The 22,598-nt window shown below is 29.7% G+C and overlaps 1 protein-coding gene and 1 long non-coding RNA gene across 3 annotated transcripts in view; one reads left to right on the top strand and one right to left on the bottom strand.

The window, feature by feature from the left end:
- LOC142326797 (uncharacterized) overlaps positions 1-22,598 on the bottom strand; it is a 646,039-nt gene that overhangs the window by 460,867 nt on the left and 162,574 nt on the right. Inside the window, exon 2 of the mRNA XM_075369512.1 lies at positions 19,775-19,832. Within this exon, the coding sequence (XP_075225627.1) occupies positions 19,775-19,829 (55 nt within the window). The 5' untranslated portion in view covers positions 19,830-19,832. The remainder of the gene's footprint in view (positions 1-19,774; positions 19,833-22,598) is intronic.
- Positions 1-22,598, top strand: part of LOC142326800 (uncharacterized) — a 261,090-nt gene that overhangs the window by 3,202 nt on the left and 235,290 nt on the right. The window lies entirely within an intron of this gene.

The raw sequence follows: 22,598 nt of genomic DNA on the forward strand, positions 1-22,598 counted from the left end.
TTTCCTTTCGAACCCACCGGGTTGGTCTAGTGGTGAACACGTCTTCCCAAAGAATCAGCTTCTCAGCTGATTTGGAAGCCGAGAGTTCCAGCGTTCAAGTCCTAGTAAAGCCAGTTATTTTTTACATGGATTTGAATGCTAGATCGTGGATACCGGTGTTCTTTGGTGGTTGGGTTTCAATTAACCACACATCTCAGGATTGGTCGAACTGAGAATGTACAAGACTACACTTCATTTACACTCATACATATCATCCTCATTCATCCTCTGAAGTATTATCTAAACGGTAGTTACCGGAGGCTAAACAGGAAAAAGAATGAAAGAAGGTTTCCTTTCGATATTATAATGTTATTTAATAACGTTAATTATTTATTATTCCTTTCGTTCAATAATGTGAGGAATGCCTTACGTGGAAACTTTAATCTTGTTTACTTAAACTCATTTAATGAAAAATAGTATTATTTTCATATTTTACAGGTTTTTGGAATAAATGGAACATTTATACGATTATAAAGAAATTAAGTTACCATTTATTTAAATTACTGAATAATATATATAAAATGATTTTTTTTTAATCTGTGATATTTTATGACTTCTCAACAAAATACGCTGCCTGATAAATTTTATAGCAAATTAAAAATAACAGAGGTAACTTAATTCATGGCTTTAATAATATTGACACATTGATCGGGTTTATATTTAAATTTTAAAACTACTTAAAAGATTGAACTATATTTTCCTAAAATCTGACTGGATTATTGAACTACCATACGACCATTTTAATAGATTCTATAAAACAAAAATGAGCTTTCACAATTAAATAATAATACTAAAGAGAGATCAGGATGCCGTTCAAACGTCATCTCGAACATTACAGATTTAACAAATTTAGTTTTTAATTAAACTTTTTTTTTATTTTTGTATTCATCACGTTTCCATATAAAATTAACGTTGGCATCTAAACTCTATAACCAGTAGAAAATAAAATAATGTTAAGAAAAGTTCGAATATTCATTGTCTTAATCGTGACCGCTGGTTTAGTGGAATATGTAATATACTGTGCAGTACATGAAATTGTTGAATAAATATCTTCTTGGTTTTGTGAATTTTATCAGAGTTTATAATTATATTAAATGTTTTTGTCTTAGATGTTCTGTCGATTATATCTAACCGTCTACCAGCCAGTCAGTTTACATCTCGTTCTCATTAATTTCCTTTCTTCATTTAATAACAAAAAAAATCGTCTGGAGAAAAAAATTTGTAATCTGTTGTAATTTAATATATATTTCATGACAAGACACTACTATATATTCATAAAGAATTTAAATTTAAATAAAAAAAAGGAAGAAAATTGCAAAAGTGCTTAGTGTAATTATCCAATTCCTCAATGCTGATTGAATACTTAATGAATGCTGTTTGCTTGAAAGACCAATTTATTTACACCAAAAGTTTGAACTATTTTTTTTTTTTGTCTTCAGTCATTTGACTGGTTTGATGCAGCTCTCCAAGATTCCCTATCTAGTGCTAGTCGTTTCATTTCAGTATACCCTCTACATCCTACATCCCTAACAATTTGTTTTACACATTCCAAACGTGGCCTGCCTACACAATTTTTTCCTTCTACCTGTCCTTCCTTCCATCTGATTATTAACATTCTCCTATAGCACCACATTTCAAAAGCTTCTAATCTTTTCTTCTCAGATACTCCGATTGTCCAAGTTTCACTTCCATATAAAGCGACACTCCAAACATACACTCTCAAAAATCTTTTCCTGACATTTAAATTAATTTTCGATGTAAACAAATTATATTTCTTACTGAAGGCTCGTTTCTCTTGTGCTATTCTACATTTTATATCGCTCCTGCTTCGTCCATCTTTAGTAATTCTACTTCCCAAATAACAAAATTCTTCTACCTCCATAATCTTTTCTCCTCCTATTTTCACATTCAGTGGTCCATCTTTGTTATTTCTCCTACATTTCATTACTTTTGTTTTGTTCTTGTTTATTTTCATGCGATAGTTCTTGCGTAGGACTTCATCTATGCCGTTCATTGTTTCTTCTAACTCCTTTTTACTCTCGGCTAGAATTACTATATCATCAGCAAATCGTAGCATCTTTATCTTTTCACCTTGTACTGTTACTCCGAATATAAATGTTATTTAACATCATTAACTGCTAGTTCCATGTAAAGATTAAAAAGTAACGGAGATAGGGAACATCCTTGTCGGACTCCCTTTCTTATTACGGCTTCTTTCTTATGTTCTTCAATTGTTACTGTTGCTGTTCGGTTCCTGTACAATAACTACTGAAATACTGTGAACTATAACTACTGAAATTGTTATATTTTTATCATTAGCTTTGTGCGTTATTTTAGTGTTATCTAAATATTTTGCGTAAAAATGTTTCCTTTCTTACGATTAGCTTAAAATACTAATATTTGCCTTATAAATCGGACGGGCGATGGCCTCATCTCATATTATAATTATTTATTAATTTTGTTTTTTAACCTCCGGGACTACCGTAAGGTATTACTCCAGAAAATGAGAAGAATGACAAGTAGCGTGTGAAAATGCCATGCCTGACCGGGATTCGAACCCGGGACTTCCGGATGAAAGGTCGAGACGCTACCACTCGCGCCACGGAGAGGCCGGCCCCTTATTATTTAAATATAGAAAAATATAAATAAAAATCTTTCTATTTCTTTATATTACATCATTTTTTTGTATCTAATTATTTATACTTTAGCAAAATTATTTTTTTTTTTTTACAAAGAATATAAAGTAACTGTGGGGAATCAAAATCTACACCCACTCTCTCGATCGCTACCGCTAGTTATCTGTAACTGTAATCCAATATTACGTTAAACTGGTGTAAAATATTTCTTAAAATTCTTTAGGTTTGGTGAATTTTTTCACAACTCCTATTTTTTTTTTTTTTTTATAAAAATGAAAAATTATTTTATTTATATATTTAGTTATTATTTGATTATATATTTAATATTTAAATTACTCGGGATTTTAACGCTTCTTTATTTGAAAAAATTGACACAAATTAAATTGATATATTTTAATATTTCCGCTAGATACTGAAATATGACGTTAGACTTATGACTACAAAAAGCTTTACAACATATTTACAAAATAACGTACGCTCTGTGATGATGGATAATGCAGGATTGTACGTCAGTTATGATTGATATAAATAAAATTATCACATACTCATATACCTTTTCCTCCGGTGTTTCAATTTTCTCATTGTTTATCAGTTAATTTAAGCGACATAAAATTTCAATATTTTTGCATAAATAAAAATATTTCCGTCTTTTCAATATTGTTTCTTCTTGATGGATAGTGTAATATATTTAGATATTTATTATTGCGCATACAATCCGTGTGTGCAAGTACATTTGCTAAAATAAAAATTTCATTAAACTTTTCATGCCCTTAAATATCTCTTCTGTAACCTATTTAAATAAATAAAAATGGAAAAAAAAATTAATATTGTGTCTTTTAGGTACTGTATTTCTATACTAAGCTACTTATTATTAAAAAGAAAAGTGTTATTAAATTGATATTCCTTATTTAATTACTAAATTAATTTTGCTAATAAACGTTTTTCAATTATTTCATATCTACCGGGTATTTTTGTAATGTTTCTACAGAAATTATTTGTTTTTTATAAAATAAATATAAATGTAATTTACTTAAATTTATTAATAAAATAAACATTTAACTGAAAATATAAAAAAACATAAATACTGTAAAAATTAATTTTATCGCGTACGTAAATAATAATAAAATGTAAAGAATATTAAATTCTTGAAATTAATAAAATATATCCAGCATAGTGTCCATAACTGGTTATCATAAAGTAGATAAATTTAAACAATTATTACATATTTTTAAAACACGCTATTATAGTATGATAACCGAATTTTACTTGTCATAGATACGAGAATAATCGAAATGTTTGTTAATATTCAATCTCTGTTACTTTTAAATAGTTAATATTATTTCATATTTAATACTGATGGTTGGCTAGAGTTAAAAACTACGGTTTTTAATATGATTAAATGGAAAAATAAAAGACGAAAAATACATATTTTTCCAGATTTTATGTAAATATAAAAACGGGAGTGAATAGCCTACTAAGTACACCATTATTTTAAAATAATAAATATTTACTAGGTACTAGATTTATGACGACGATGGTCAGCTAAAAAGCCGACCGCTGTGGAAGGTGTTAAATATGCAAACATTCTGTAGTTAAATAACTGAATTTTCATCGTAGCCAGTAACACTTTCTATTTTAACCCACATTCAAAGAATAACATTATTGAAATTTGTAATAATAAATTTACCGCTTTAAAATAAATTTTAATCTCTAAAATTATTCTTGTAGAAGATATTATAATTTATTTATTTATTAATTAAAGTTATTTAAATTTAAAATTACTTATTTATAGATGTGGTAATAATAAAAATACGACATAAAAATATACTAAATCAGACGTTACATCCATAGGCCAGTATGTGGGCTGCAATTCAGAAATTATATTGAGCCGCAGGTTGTCAATACTATCCTTCGAGTTGTTATGAGGGAAGATCCTTAAACTACATGCTTCGCATTCCAGTCACTCCCACAATAAAACGGGGACCAAGAGTGCTGAAGAACTCTGTCATCTGTGATCGAATGACGAAGGAGATAATAAACTGCATATATTACATTGATCCAAGCCAGTTCAATATTTCAATGAAGGTCGTTTGAATACGGTCCGTGCTAAAATCTGGAAGCAGGTGATGCCTTAAAGTATTCTTAATCAGAATCTCAGTACCTTCCATGTGCTCTACTATCCGGGTGATTAGTGGTGTAGACCATGTAACTTCTAACACAGAAGTAGTTTCGGTCAGTAAAGTATGTTTCGGAAATAAGTGTGATGTTTAAAAATTCCGTAAATATCTCGTCTCCAACTCCTCCCTTCGACATAGTAGACGATTGACGTTCCATGTCATAACTCTTAAAAATTTAACCATTAACAAATCATTGTAATAACCTTCGTCAATAGGCTTATCAGACTACCGGTTTGTTACACCAAGAATTCAGTCTTGGTTTCTAGGTTGTCTATATTATCCTTGCCAGCAGAATCACCGAAGTCGTTGTCGTCTGCAACCGCAGTATAAGATCGAGGAAGATCAAAAGGACGACTTTCCGAGTCCTCTTGCTACCTCCGATTCAAAGAAAGAAAGTTACTTTTACAGATATCAAATGGTCCCGTTCGCTATTCCCTAGGAGGAGAATATTTCCTCATTCGAGTATAAATGGTTCTTTATACTCGACTAGGATAGGAATCTTCTTCCTTTCCAAGATTTTCTTGTACACTCTACATCCCTTATAATTTTCAGGATGATCCGAATGTCAGAGTGCACATGTTGACGGAATAGTATATTATCCTTCTTGGCACAGTCCGCGCTTCTATGTTGACTTGCTCACTTTACACATCTGTGATGCTACATGCAATCGTTCTTGGTATGACCTTACTGCTGACATCGTACGCATTGTTTTGTTCCACGAGACCTTCGTGGTCTCCTGGAATAGCTTTTCTAAGCGGACCCTACAGTTTGCAATATACTTTAGGTTGAATATCTCTGTTGTTAAACCTGCGGTTCAAGGTTGACAAAGATGATTGCCAGAAGTTTCTATCGTCACCCGATATCCGGCGTTAACGATACTCCGGACTCTGTGTCCATGACTCTCATTGACCTCCCTTATAACATCAACTGGAATTGTGTAATATAGGTCTCGGAATGTCCATTCATCCTTCTTTGTGAAGGTTTGTTCTAATATGCCTTGTCCTCGGACCACGTCAATAATTTTATTACAGCCATCTATATATTTAGAAATACCCGCAGCTATTTACTAGTTATTAAAACACGCATTAGTCAAATTTATCTACAAGCGTCCCAAATCATAGAAATTTAATATGTTGGTTATTTCGTAAAGTATCATTAGCGCGGTCTAATGACGTTTGAATGGTCTGTTTGTTCGCTACACTCTCCACTGGAAGGTGATCAAACTGATTCTATAGAGGCTCATAATCGGAGCATTTGAAACTTTCTGTTTGGGTAGAATTGGGAAAGTCTGCTTGGGGAAGGAATTCGTTCCGCGAGTCCGTAATATCCTCCCCATTTCCAGAGGTGTCGCTCATTTCGCCGATAATGTCACTGATATTTACCTCTTACAAGCTTGCGCCGTGAAGATTTTCTAGGATCTCTGTTGGAACATATCAAAGATCCTTTTTTTCTGTTTTTTTGAAATTTCGTACTCGAATTTAACAACGTATCGTAGCTTTTAGTTGAATTAGCCGACAACTGATCAATAACAGCTCCCAAAACAAAGCAGTTATAGATTAACTGGTCGAGTGGTAAAAAAAAAAACGTTAGCCTAATTACCTTTTATTTTTTTGGATTCCAGAATCGCCGTCAGAGGACGAAATGAAAAGGCAATTTTTGTAGCTTGTAAAAATGATATGTCTGACCGAACTAGCTTACTAAAAATTATTGAGTTTTGTTTAAAACTCAAAAATAGAGCCTTTTAAAAAAAAAGAGCCTTAACGGTAAAAAAAGTGTTAATTATATATAATATGGTACCTTCTGGTTTCCTTATTACGGAACCTTATTCATTACAACATATTCAGCAAAATAATATAAATCACCAGAACACTAAAAATAACACCCGAATTCAAATATAACAGCTGTCTTCCATCGAGCCCACTGGGCTGATTTAGTGGTGAACTTGTCGTCGCAAATCACGTGTTTAACAGTTGATTTTCGAATTCCAAAGTTTTGAGGTTCAAATCTTAGTAAAAGATAGTTACTTTTATACGGATTTTTATGGATTTATTTGGATTTTATTTGGTGATTGGGAGTAAATTAACCACACATTTCAGGGATCGGCCTAAGGTTTTACAAGACTACACCTCATTTAAATTACATCCTTTTTTCATTGGGCCATGGGGGGATACTTACTGTTCATTAACTGAACAAATTGCAACATGCACATTAGGATTAATAATTAAGTTACTTAAATAAAAAATATTAACAAAATATGAAAACCGGTAATGTGTTCACAGATCTGCAACGGACAACTCAGGAAATATTTGTAATAAATAAAACTTGAAACTTGACATGTAGTGACATGTAGTGAGAAACGACAATTATATATATATATATATATTGTAACTAAGTAAATATAAATGGAAAAAGTAAAAAGAACAAATTTTAAATATATTAATAAATAAAAATAACTTTTCTATGTTGAGTTTTTGTTTACCTTCCTAAGCTTCATTCTTTTATTATATGTTGATGCGTTTCGGCATCATCAAAACTCCATCGTCAAAACTGATTGAACTGGTACTTTCAAATTTCCGTTAGTTTTTATATAAAGTTTAATCAACGCCCCTCTCTTTATTTGACTTCAAATAAAGATAGTAGGCCTATCTGGCCTACTTCTTGTTTATTTGTTATTAGCGGTTACTCTTATATTTTAATCTTATTTACATATTTCCTGTATTCAGTAAATTAAAGTTCTTCAAAAGGACATCCGCTTGATTGTTGTTCTGCTCATTTATAATCGTGTTATTGTTACTTTTGCTTTGAAGATTTCTAAATTTTCTTAAGTGGTCATTCTTCTTCCTTTAATACAATTGTGAATTTTTTCTTGGTGGTATCACTACATAAGCTTAAGGCTTGTGCGTGCAATATGAAAATGGGATTTTGTAGTGTATGAAAAATTCAATGCCTGATCGGGATTCAAACCAGGGACCTCCGTATGAAAGGCCGAGGAGATGCTACCATTCGCGCCACGGAGACCACATTCTTCCATTTTCATTGAGGTGTGTTCTTCTTTTATTAGATTCGTTCATAATTAGAATCTTGTTTTTGATTTTTAAAAGATCTCGTGTGTTTGCTGTATCTTAATTTTAATTTTCTTCCGTTGGTGTAATGTATCCTGTATTTCATTTATATTTTTAAGTACCAGTAAGTTTTAACAATGAAGTTATTCTGAAACGCGTCAATATATAATAATAGAATGAAACTAAAAAAGGTAAGCGCAACGTAGAAATCATGGTGTTCTTAGTAGAAAATGCAATAATTATAATCTTAGTAACGATAAAAATAATTTTACTTATTAAAGAATAACAAAACAAATTATTTCTACCTCTTTATAAAAAAAGGAATATTAAAAAATTAATAAATAAAACGCTTCTTTGTAATATAAAGAAAGAAAAAATTAACGGTAATTTTATAAATCCACAAAAAATACATATTTTTAGTTTTTCATTTGGTGCTTTTCTTACATACATTTTGCGGTTAACATTTCTTTTATATATATATATATATATATAAATATTCTTCTTTATCTAATATAGATAGTTCTTTAATATCAAAATGAGTATTTAGTTTATATTTTTGTGAGATTTTTATAACGGTTGTTTAACCCTCAATTCTCCCCCAAATTTATTTAAATCACTGTTTTGCATACCTCATTTTATTGTAAAAAATATTAAAAATTTTAAATTAACAAAAAATAAATGCAAGAGTTATTTTTATTATCATTCAGTGTAATTTAGTAAATTTATAAATTATTAGCAAAATCAACATTAGTAATACATTTGAATAAATCTTAAAAATATAACAAATAAAGAGCAGAAACATTTATGCAATTAATATTATTATTAATAATAAGAGAACATATTAGAAAGATAAAATTTACGTAAATAAAAAATACTTTTCTTTTGAACAGTTGATAAATATTTTATTGAAAATAATGAAACATTTATATGCTACTGAAATATTTAAAAAAAAAAGAGTTTCCTCATAAATACCATTTATTGTATATATTCTTTTCATACAGTAACCCTACATCAAATTATTACATTCTACATAGGATACAAAAGTTTAACAAAGAAATACTTCAGCAACTTCAAGTGCAATAAAGTTTTATATATATACAATATTTGATGTTCTTGCTAGAGCGTTAAACTTTTTAACTTCTCTATTACTAAAAGGTTATCTAAACTTTGTACTTGCCCTGACGAAACCTAACATTATTATATTATATTATGGTTTGTATAAGTTACATTATTATATATTATAATAGGATTTATAATTAAGACAACTTCTCTCTAAGCTCCAAACAGACATTAATCAAAAAAGTAAATTCTGGTGTTTATCGAATATTTGGAAGTTTCTGTAAGAGTATTACTTAAGTTAAATAATATTATACATAAGAAAATAATATAAATTTGTGTCCCTTTACATACTTTATCCCCTATAGTAATCTAATGAGCTATCAACTCTGAGTAATAAACCACCTTAGAAAATCCTTTAGACATGTAAATATAAAATATCCAGATCTAGATGATTCAAAAAAGTATGTGTAAAAGATTTTTTTTAAATTGATCAACTGATAATAGAATCTTTATAATCGTGCTGTCTACTGCACGAATTCCTGCAGTCTACTTTCTAATTTTTAATCTACGAGAGATGTCTCTAAAGTAAAGACCGCTGGGAAATTTTTCTTCTTAAGGTTGGCAAACCTGTGTAGTTCAAGGCCACTACTAGTAATGTACACACGATTGGTTTTCTGCTGTAATTTGTCGCGTTTTAATATCTTTGATTACGTGTGAGTTATTAAGTTATAAAATGAACAGAAAAATCGATGTTGCCACTGAATGTGAAATACGCGGAGTCGTACGTTTTTTAAACCATCAAAAAAATAAGCCGGTTGAAATTCGTAGGCAGTTGGTTGCTGTGTACGTTGATACTGTAATGAATGAAAGAAACGTCCGAAAATGATGTGAAAGGTTTAGAAATAACAGAATTAATGTACATGATGAAGAACGTTTGGGGAAGCTCTAAATAATCACCAAGGACTTGTTGAAACGCGTCGATGATAAAATCAGAAAAGATTGTCGCTCAGCGACTTCCGACCTGGCCTTTCTTTTTCCTGATGTCACATTGTTCATAATCATTTAGGCTTCAGAAAGGTTTGTGCACGGTGGGTGCCGTACGTCAGAAGAATACGACGGATTTATTATTAAAATTTATTGCCTTTCAAGAACATATAAATATTTTTTTGAATCTCACAACCAATTTTTTTTTTTGATTGTCATATCGTTCATTCACTGCATACGATATTTTTCCTTTTTTATTACAACTAGTATAATGACCTTCACAAATCGAAGATCCGTGATGTAATATCGCACTTGTTACTTTGTAAGAGGGGTATGTGTGGGGAGCAAAACCAGACCTTGTGTAGAAGTAGAACGGGAAGGGTAGCCCTATTGTGGAGGAATTTTCGGGCCTTCCAGAAGCAAAAAGTCAGAAATTTCCGGTGATGCAAGGGAGACCCTGATGAGGGATCCTGCAAGTGCCCCAAGCTAGGGTAGGTTTTATTCACCGCCACGACTCATAGATGCGGCTGAGGTAACGCCTTCCAGGCGAATGCCGGCCGCCCCGTGTAAGTTTAAAAAAAAGATACATTGTAGTTTTATGAACATATCTACTTGAACCACCAGCTACCACAAGACCACAACATATCTACCACAAGACCAGCTCGGTGAGATTTACTTAAATAAAAGCTACTTAATATTTATATTAAACATTATTGGAAGAATTTCGTTGAAGAAAATTTTCATTATTTCTGCTACTATTAATATAAAGGAAATATTACTACTGTTAATGGATCACGATTTGCTAAACAAACAAAAATTGTGACTCTACCCTTTCTAAAATAAAAAAGTTATTAATTTTACTATGGTTTGAAAACTTGTAAAGATCAATTTACGGAAAACTATAAATAAAGATTTTATTTCAATTGTAATTTTCAGACTGTTTTATCGGGCGAAGTAATAGTTATTCCTACTGTTAAATACGCGATGCGGTTAAAATTAAATTTGATGTGGTTTTTTTTTGGTTCTTTCCCTGACCTGTTTGGTTTTTTCATTACCATAACGTGACCTACACTTACGCGTTTGTTCTCGATCTAACACTTTTTGCAAATTAAATGCGGTATAATAAAACAAATAAACATATTTTTCCTTACAAAATCCGGAAAAAATTTGCTTATTTATTTTGTTATACCGCATTTAATTTGAAAAAAGTGTTCGATCGACAACAAACGCGTAAGTGTAGGTCACGTTATGGTAGTGTAAAAACAGGTCAGGGTATAAACAAAAGCCCGATAGAAGACTATCCGCAGATGAAATCTGTAAAAAGTCCTCTATCGGGAACAATCACGTAAGTGTACGTCAGAGTAGGGTAATAAAAACTTCTAGCGAAATTCTATGTATACAGTATCCCAGATGATTTTCAGAATGAATATTTATTTTCAATAATTTTTTCTATGATAAAATGAACACCATTAGAATTAGTTATAAATTCAAATAGTTACAAATGGGCCGATGTTAAAATTCAAAAAGTACTGAATTTATAAACAGCTTAATTTACGAATACAGGAACCGTTAGGTTCAATGATGCATGTGAAAAAAGTTTCACATGTATATCATAAGACAAGACATCTTCTTACATTTTCAGCAACATTTTGGTTACCCCTTTGAAGTATTACGAGGAGAAGCTACCAAAGAGCTATTTTATAAAATCTAATTATAAATTATATGATTAAAATAAAATTGTATTATTACTTATTGTTGTATAACCATGGAAACAAGAACCTAATTTATACATATATTTAAGAAAAAAAAACACATACATTTACATACACACTTAACACATACGTAAAAAATTTAACTCAAAATTGTTGTAAAGTTATTTAATTTATAATTCTTTGGTTTTAATTTTGATTTATATTTCTATCCTGAAATTATTTGGTTACACCTTCCGTTGGGTTTCAAAAACATTACGCAATTCAAAACTGGATTACGGTAGGAAATTTACATAGACGCTATAGAATCCAGAATTATTCCTCTATTTTACTTACTATACATCTTTCCATCTAAGCAAATTATTTGGTAAGGAAGAAAAAAAAAATCAGATTCGACTTCAGATTCAGATTCTTATTTAGATTTGAATAATGTTAATTGTGGTAGGTTAGGTTATTTAGGAACAATAAGGTTAAAAAGCCATAGGTAGGTTATGGTTACCTACCCTTTAGGTAGGTCAGTTTGGGTAGGTTAGGCTAGGTATGTTAGGTAGGTTATTAGCGGTTCCAGGAAAGAAGGTAGCAAAAGTTGGGGTATAGTCGCGGTAGTGCGCAGGTTTACATACGCGCAGATTAATAACATCTCGTGGCACCTGTTACGAGCCCGACGCTGCTTAGGCGCCCGTAAATGGGATTCCCCCCTCTTTAACAAAAAAAAAGTTAGGTAGGGTAAATGAAAAACAAAAGCAAAAATATAATTAAAATAGACATTACAACATTATAAAATAATTATAATATTCTGAAATATTTATATTTGGTATAAATTTATATAATTATATTATAAATGGCAAAACAGGGTTTGCCATTTATTTTCACATACTTATTAATTTTTAAAAATTTGTCGTGCCGTCCTTCACTATTTATGTAGGTCTTTAATCCTTCCCAGAAATTCCACGTTACTTTTCTTGTAATTTCCAATGGTACTGCAGTGATTTGTTAATAGATAACAGTTTTTAAATGATATTGGGTTGTTGGGTTTTTAAATTTCAATTTTTAGATGTCCCCAGAGAAAAAAAAATCACTTGTTGCAAGATCGGGTGACCGTACAGGATATGGGATTTTCTTTGTTATGAAATAAGACATCCGGGAAACATTTCTCTAAGGAAATTTATTAATAGTCTTGCTGTGTGAGCAGTGACCCCATCTTGATTAAACCATAAATTTTTGGCTTGATTTCCGAGTTCATTACGTCTTGATAGCAAGAAGTCGAATAATATTTTTACACAATGTTTGGAAGTTAGTTTGAACTGACTTTCTTCCTCAAAAATCTGTGGCTCTATTATTTCAAATTCAGCAACCGCGCACCAAACTGCAACATGCTGAGAGTGCAGACAGCACTGATGAAGTTCTAAGGGATTATTTTCTGCCCAGTTTCGACATTTTTTTTTGTTAATACAACCCGATAAATGAAAATGGGCTTCGTCACTTGACAGTACAATCAAGTTCACTGGATCATTTTCCAGAGTAGCCTGGCAAGAAGCTATAGGGCTAATACGGTCACGTTCATTCAGCTGCTGCACGACCACCACATTCTAACGATGAAACTGTAAATCGGCGTATAAAACTTTCCTTACAGTCCGATCAGAAATTTGTAACGCAGCAGCGTATTTAATAGCTGAGCGACTGTATAACTGGTTGTCTCACTGTTTCAATATTTTAGGGTATTTGAACGCGTCGTGGCCTACCTGGTGAAGGGACAGAAGGTAATCAACTCTTCCAATTTAAAGTTTTATTTTTAATATTTTTTCTACAGAAAATATTATAACAATGACAATAGCGCATTTTTTAATATCCTATTAGTCTTGTCGGTGTGTCAGCTGCAGTAGGATTTTATACACGCTGCAAAAGTAAAAACGTGTCACTACATAATCACATGCCAATAACATGATTCTGTATATTTAACATCCAGTTTGTTCAGAGGTTTTATATAATTTACAGACCTACAATATTGATTTAAATTAAAATAATATTTTTTTTTAACTTTCAAAATTATTGTAGATATTACCCAATTTTTCTTTTACTTCTGTAGTTAGACAAAAAAGTGAATTTTTCATATAAACTTTTAAAGATAGCTCAGAGTAAAGTAGTCAGAAATTCCATCGCTTTACCGATAAGAGTTTACCAGATCTCCGTGGTGGAATAATAGTGCTTCTACATTTCATCAGGAGGTTCTAGGTTCTAATACGATCTGGCACGGTATTTTTTCACATGCTAAAAAAAATTCATTTTTTTATCATTCACCGGCCGCTGTTACAGGGTGCTAGCCAGAATAATACTAACATGAAATTGAAAATTACTGTTCATGTAATATCAAAATATCTATTCATTATTCCGAGGGAACAGATTGTAGAAAATTAATTCTGTAAAAAAGTGAAGACTTTTTTATAATTTTTTTTAAATTTTATTTCTGTCATAACTATTCGTTTGTTGTAGGTTTGTAGATATGGTAATAATAATAATACCAAAGTGATATTTTTTATGCTACCTCTTGGATCTTAGAAATGGGTTACTTGAACATAATATTGCGTCAATATTTCCTCAAAAAAACATTACTACTTACTGTTTATATCTACTAATATAAAAAAAAAAGATAAAGATATTTCCCATGAAAAATAACTTGTTTTTAAGCATCTAAAATATTCACATAAAAATATATTTTAAATTTTCTTCTGTGAGGAAAAATACGCATAATTTTGCTTAAATTTACGCATTTATTTTTAACAATATTAAAATTCGTATAATTTAATTAGGCGCTAACCCCATCAACTTTTTATTTTTTTTAATTTATTTTTTCAGCTATCGCTATTTTAATGAAAATATCTTGGAAAATAAAATATACACTAAAAATTAGAAAAAAAGGACACAAATTAGAAATAAATTTTAATTTTTGTTTCAAAGAAAAACAAAACAATTTATAAAAGCTTTATGAGTGTTTAAAAGAAAAAAATAAGCTGTCATATTTCGTGTTAAATTTTCAAGTACGGTACTACAAAGAATATTATTATTATCGCTATGTGATGATTACAAAGAGATGCAAATAGGAAATCAACAGATATTTTACGTTCTTTGTCATAGCCACTGGCAGTTCTATTGTTTTGAAGCGTACTACCCAATGAGGCTTTTTAATATTTCACAGCTGTCACGCTTCTTTAGTCATAAATTTTTCACTGCAGAAAACAACATTAAACATCAGAAAGACGATAGCTCTGTACAATAAAAGGAGGGATATATTTATATATGAATATTTTAAATTAATTATAAAATATTCAAACTTATAAAAAGGGTATATTTTTTTCCTGAACTACTATTTAAAACTCTCATTCGTATTTTTTATTTTTTTTTAAATTTTGTTTAAAGGAAGATGAGTAGAGTTCTGTGAAACAGATTATTATCGGAACAAATTTTAAATGGATATAATAATAGAACATTTTAAGGAATATTGATCAGATATAACTTTCTTTTTGTACTCTCTTTTTCTTTTCCTCTCAATTTGTTTGTCTCAAAAGTGAGTAAGAAAGATATAAACTGAAACAAAAATAAGTCCTGAAAGCTAAATTACAAAAAAATAAATAAGTTAATAGCAATTGGATTCAGTAATTCATGAAATAAATAAAACCATTATGTTGAATCTAATTAGTTGTTCGAGGATGATATACTTACAAAAGATACTCTTGTTTTTATTTAATCTAAATGCAGGTTTATCTCCAGTAGTTTTTTCTTACGCGTATCTATTTTTAGATTTCTTTCTTCCTACTCATGTTTCAGAAGAAAATTAGGGTAATCCATGCTTCAAAGGAATTAGTAACTGACGTAAAATAACAATAATAATCTCTATATGTTTCAAATTCGTAATTTTTATTTCCTACATCCATAATATAGAAAGACAAATTTTATTTCAAGCAAGCTTAATATCTCTCTGAGTTTGTAATTTCTTAGAACAATTATTTTAACAATAAATATATGTTTGCTCTTTTTATAAGTAGTATAAAATCGTGAATTTCATGATTTTTAAATGAAAATATAAGCAAGTTGTTTCATGTTGTTTAAATTAATTTTTTTAATAAAATAATAGAGAAAGAACAAAATCTAACGTGATATACAATATAGTAATCACATCAATTTTTATAAAAATTATTGCTGCTCAAATTCAGGTATTTTATTTCTATAATTAAACTAATTAATTATTGATGCTGTATATTTCCTATATCTAATTTTTTATAATCGATAACAAAATAAAATAATATATTTATACCCATAATATACAGTTGAAAAAATAAAATTCATTTTCAGTACTCTCCAACAACCATTTAATATTTTTTTTTATGCGACTGTGAAATTGTTTAAAAAAAAGTTAGTTTACTCCGAGCTAAGAGACAACTAATTTAAAAAAAAAGTGCTGACTTCTTTGAAAGTAGTACAAAAATTTTCAATTAAAGTTTACGCATTTTTCTGCATTTAGAATACATTAAAATTGATTTCATTTAAGAAAGAAAAAATTTAGAATAAGCTCCATCTTTTTTTATTACTCAATAAGAATGTAAGAAAATATGCTGCTGATTGTAAATATTATAAATCCACTTATTTATTTTTATTAATATCATAGCAGATCCGGCAGTGCTTCGATATTGCTAGATTTGAGTATACATATATATAAATCAACACAATTGAAACATTAACAAAATTCATTTCGGAACTTCACAAAATTTAGTCTTACCCTTTTTCCCTTTTACTATTCTCCCTATTACTCTTTGTCCCTTTTACTCTTTCTCCCTTTCTCCCTTTTTCCCTTTCTCCCTTTTTCCCTTTCCCTTCACCCTTTCCTTTTTATCGTTTCCCCATTTTCATTTTACCATATTCCCTTTTACAATTTCCCCATTCTCTTTCCCCGTTTCCTACCCCTTTCTCTTTACTTCCCCGTTTCTCATTCCCTTATTACCCCATTTCCCTTTTTCTTTTTTCTCTTTTCCCTTTTCCCCCTTCCATTCTCTTTCCCCCGTTTTCCCCTTTTTCTTTTTTACAATTTCCTCTTCTTCCCTTTTACCTTTTACGATTTTTCTCTTTCACCCTTTTTCCCCGCGCGTAAATCGGTCCAGTAGTTTTTTAGTCTATAGCGGACACGCATCGGAATCACTGAAATAGAATCGTAAAATATTTAGTACGACGTGTGTTGCTTTTACGTCCAACAGGTAGCGCTGTTTTTCAAAAATGCATGTTTTTACCTGTCACAGGTGTGTAAATAGTAGGTACATAAAAAAACCCGCGTATATGAATGCAGTGTTGTGTCAAAGTTTCAAAGCAGTCGGTGAAGATTTTTTGGAGATTTAAAATTTTGAACAAACGAACATTTAAATTTTTATTTATATAACTTTTAACCCAAACGCAGACAAAATATTTCTAAAATTAATAATTAAAGGATGAAAAACTTGCATTTTTATCTTGAGTCAAAACCAGTATCTGTAACTGAATTAGCTGAACACCTTTCATTAAGCAATTAGACCGGGATATTAATAAGAAGTTTATTTCTAACCATAATCAAATGTTACAAGCTAATAATAAATACACCACTGAATTGCTCTTAATTCTTTATTCCGTAATTTAAAACTTTATTTGCTACATTTGTTTTTTTTTTTTGGCTCAATAACAATTATAATTACAATCGGCTCTTCTGCGAAGCCATACGTAAGTTTCCTGACAAAAGCACGTGATAAGAAGGCGCTTAAGGAACCCCCAAAATAAATAATACACAATAAATAATTGCAAGCAAACTTAAAGTCAAATATGAAATTTCAAGCTGTAATTAATCATAAACCATTAATTTCAGCACGATATAGTCCACAAAAAAAAACATTAACAATAAATAAAAAAGAAAAAGAAAGAGAAGTAACAAGAAATTAGATACGACACCACTAAACTTGAGGTGGTTGTTAGATTCCAAACTGTTACGCAGACCCAAGTCGAGTACATGGGCTCGTTTCAACCGTCGGACGTCTCTGCTGTTATCGAGTAGATTAATTACAAAGTGGTTTACATGATTAGCCTCTGCAGGTATTTGACATTGCGCTGTCGTGCAATCTCACGAACCGATGGGAGCTCCAGATAATCGTGAATCTCATCATTCCGCGTGAACCACGGAGCTTCGGCATTTGCAACATTTGCATAATTAAATTGCTAATTAAAGGATTTATTTGTGAAGAAACTCGATATTACAACTAGTAGTTGAGTCTGTGTGTTTCATTCTTATTGATGGTAGCCGGCGATTTAAAAATTATAAGACTGTTGGTTTTAAAGATAATACATTTTATATTCTTGGTTTAGCTTTTAATTAGAAAAAAAAAAACATTTAATCCTTGATCCAAAAAAATACAATGTAATTGTAAACCGTACGTTAAGAGTCTTGCAGGTATTATTTTTCCCGCTCAAAAAACAAAAACTTCCGTAATACAAATAAAACTGTTTTTTAACAAAATGATACTGACATTAAAAAAAGGGTAAGACACTACATTTCTATTATCAAAATCTGTTATTAGTATTTTGTTTAAAAAATACGTTTTATATATATAGGTATATATATATATATATATATATATATATATATATATATATATGTATAATAGACAATAGATATACAATAATAGATAATAAACAATGTTTAAGCGTTCCATCTAATAAGCAGAAAAAAGTAAAAATTTGTTACAAAACTCTTACCTTTTCATTTATTAAACAACGAATAATCATAAGAATTATATTTTATATTATATTTTCTGTAAATGTGATATGTATTACATATAAATGAAATCGAGCTGGTAAGAGTTTTTTACCTTTTTTTTTTGTTACATGGAAAGTTTAAACAATGTTTATTATTTATTATTGTATATCTATTGTCTATTACATATGTTTAACATGTATTTTTCTAAAGAAAATTCTAAATTAATAACAGATTTTGATAATAGAAATGTAGTGTCTTACCTTTTTTGGTATCAGTATCGTTTTCTTAAAAACAGTTTTATTTATATTACAGAAAAAGTTTTATTTTTTGAGCGGAAGGAATGTATCTGCGAGACTCTGTAAGGTTTATGATTTGATTTTTTTTTTTTTATCACTGCATTTTGTTTGACTACGTTTTAATTTTTTTTATGAATTACTTATTGTTATCATTTGGATTTATTATATTTATTATTAAAATTTATTGCCTTAGAACAAACAAATTGAAGTTCGTAGCCAGTTTTTTTGTTAATAGTTGCACTACACATCATTCACTTCATACCATATTTTTCCTTTTTTAATAAAACTAGTATAATTACCTTTACGAATCGAAAATTCGTGATGTAATATTGCACTTATTACTTTGTAAGTTTAACCCTCGATTTTTATGCTAAATTCGATTTTACCAATATAATTTATTTCTGTTTTATTATTTTCATTTTTAATAAGGTAGTACAATCTCTTGTAAACTAATACTTTTATTTTTTGTTAAAGAAGTGATGGGAGTTAAAAAAATTCGTTTCATCACAGTACTTTCATTTACATAACAGCATTTAACTATTAAAACAAGCTGTAATATATTTTCTTTTAAATTTTATTATTTCAAGTACATTATCAAGTTTTTACGCTAAGTAGTACTATCAAGTACTGATATCTAAGGTGCGATTCGTAATGGTACATTAAAAAAAATTAATAAAATGAATTATTCGAGTCCCGCGGTTTATCAAATCGAAAAAATAACGTTGTCTAACAAAATTCGAGGTATTTTTTGAAAGTATTCTCCACTACTAATCTAACTGAACTAAAATATAATATTTTCACGCCTTTTTTTCCATTTTCATTTCACTGTTAGGTTAGAACAAGTTTAGAACTGTAAACGTAGTTCTTTGACTTCGTCGTCTCTTATCTACGAAGTTCTAACGAACTCCGTGATAAGTCATTAGAATTAATATACCTCATTAGGATACCTTATAAACTATTTAATATTATTACTAATTATTCTACATTACAATGTTTAAATAAATTTATTTTTAAAATATCATTCATTCCTTATCATTAATATAACTTACGAAGAACAAGACAAGCGAGGACAAAGCAACTTAAATGGTCCCTTGATGTCAACATTTCCTGAAAAAAAAAAGAAAATTAATTATGTAATAATTTATAAAATTTTAACAAAACAATGTCAAAGTATTCAGGAAAGTTTTTTAATTATTTTTGTCTTTAATCATAGATTCATTGAACTGTAATTGCTACTTTAACCTAATGAAGTGTTTGAATTTGATAAGGATCTCTTTCTTAGCAAAGTGAAATCCTATTTTAAATTTTAAAAATTTCATATGTCGTTAATCTTCTTCAAAATTGTTGGATATTATTAATTTACTCCTTAAAATTCTTAAAACTTAATATTATGTATATAAGGGCCTCCTCTATGTTGAAAGTCACATAATTTTTACTTACACTTGTACATGAACGTTTTTTTAAATAATTGTACGTACTAGTTTCAGTTCTTCTTAAAAGAAGTATAGTATAAAAATTAACTATACTTCTTTAAAGAAGTATAATTAAAATAGGTAAATAGTTAAAAATAGTTAATAGTTAATATATTTAATTATATATTTATAACAATTAATTTATATAATTATATTTAATTATTGGAGACTACAGTTACAAATATTAAATATAATTGTAAGTATTAACGAATCTCCATTTAATAGTTTAGATTTCCAAGAAATTCCTTTGAACCCGTTTAGCATTTTCAGAAAATACTAGTTGTTTTTGTAATTTTTTTTTTTATATTGTATATTATGAAATTATTTTGAATAAATAAAAATTTAGATGAAAATATGTTTATAAATAAATATATATATTTAGAAAATATATTTAGCCAGCTAAATTTTTTACTTTTCATTACACTAACATGAAAGGTACCAAGTGCCATTTCGCTTAACTTAAAAATTATGCATGTTAATTTTAACTAAAAATTTATTTTTTACATATTTTTGGTTAATATCTTACAAATAATTTTTTATAAAATTTATAGAGCCAGAATCACATTAAATATGAATTAAAAATATACTTATATACAGAAAATTTGTTTATCTTTGTAATTGTTAGTCTATTATTTATATAAAATAATAATTTAAGGAAATATGCAGAATATTTAAAAAAATCTTCGATGTATTGTGGAATTTATGGCGCCCGAATAAATTATCCTTCATGTTTTGTATTATTGTACATTATTATTACAGTATGGTGAGGTGGAGTACTACATGACCCAATTTTTAACGGGTCACGGCTTCCGCGCTTACCTCCATTTCATAGGGAAAGCGCCGTCCCCCGACTGTCTCTATTGCCCGGTGTACGGGACGACGGTGAGCACATCTTTTTCAAATATGCTCTCGGAGCACTGAGTCCCCACAATGTGGTTGCGGTGATGCTCCGTGACCTGAGTAGCTGGGAAAGTGTAGCCCAATTCGTCGGCAACATTCTCAGAGCCAAAACGTTTGACCTGGATAGTCCTGAAAATTAGGTAGCACCTAATCAGGCTAGTATAGGAGAACTCGACCGGAAGTAATGTGTTAAACGGTTCCGGGTTAGGTCCTAGTAGATAGGGGAATTTTTTTAGTCGGTAGTCTGCTGATAGTGATTGGATAACACCATCAGCGGGAGCCCGACACTCCGTGCGTAAATGCATTTCCACCTCCCACCACAAAAAAACTTTTTTAAAAAATGTATTGTTATTATTATTCTGTATTATAGACCTATACTTTGTTATTGTTTTAAAATTTCTTTTATGAATGTCTTTTTTATGGTATATGTTTATTATTAAATAAATACCCATTTGTAAAAAAAAAAATAATTAAGAAAAAATTTAAACAGCACTATCTATCATTTTAATCAATCCAATACTGAATGGTTATTCTTCTGATAATAATTTGGTGCCGCCGTTGCGGCCAACGGACTAGTCACTGCAGTGTTGCCACCAATATTCAACAATAATGTCATTTCAGACTTTACCGAGGCGCGTTTACATTTCCCCAACAAAAACGTAAGTGCTTTCAGTTAACGGAGAAGGTCCAAAAGTAAGTTACGTTTAACAGTTGTGTTTTGGTACTCGGTTTTGATTTTAAAAATGAAAAACCCTTGTCAATGAGACATTTTGTTATTAAATATATTTTAAGCACCTTAATACTCCTCTTGTTCTTATAAACTTGTTATTTTGTATTCAATTTTTATTGCTAAAACATCGAAGGAATAAAACAAACTCATACAGAAATAGCTGATTATTGATTAAAAAAATCATTCAAATACATATTTATCTAAATAGCTAGTAATTTTACTCTTAAAACCAATAATTAAAAGTTCAAAAACCAAGCATATTTTCACCTTAGTCAGTGACTATTAGTCACCGAAATCTCTTTGAATACATAGAGATTTCATGTATTATTCTGAATACTTGAAAATTTTATAATCTACTGAAAACGAAAATTACAAATAACTTTCCAAAATTTTTACAATACCGTTAATAAAAAATATTTTTTTTCATATACAGAATGTTTCACGAAGAACGTAACAAACGTTCAGGATATGTTCCAGTGGTGAACATTAAAAAGAAAGTTCCTTAAACACAGGTTCTGAACCGTTTTGCTAAAGATTGTCAGCTGTCAGAAAACTTTGCCCTGATTTCTGTCTATTCGGTAAAATTAAGTCTAACTGTAATAATCTTGGTTCCAAGAATTACAGTATGGTTTAATTTTATCCGGGCGGAATCTTTTGCCAGCCGAAACTCGATAACGAAGCGCTTCCGAACCTGTGTTTTATATTAACTTTTTTCTTTATTTTCACCTGTAGAACATTTCCTGAAAGTCTGTTATTTATCTGAATGATTCT

This window comes from Lycorma delicatula, chromosome 6, assembly GCF_047948215.1.
Source record: "Lycorma delicatula isolate Av1 chromosome 6, ASM4794821v1, whole genome shotgun sequence".
NCBI classification, from domain to species: Eukaryota; Metazoa; Arthropoda; class Insecta; order Hemiptera; family Fulgoridae; genus Lycorma; species Lycorma delicatula.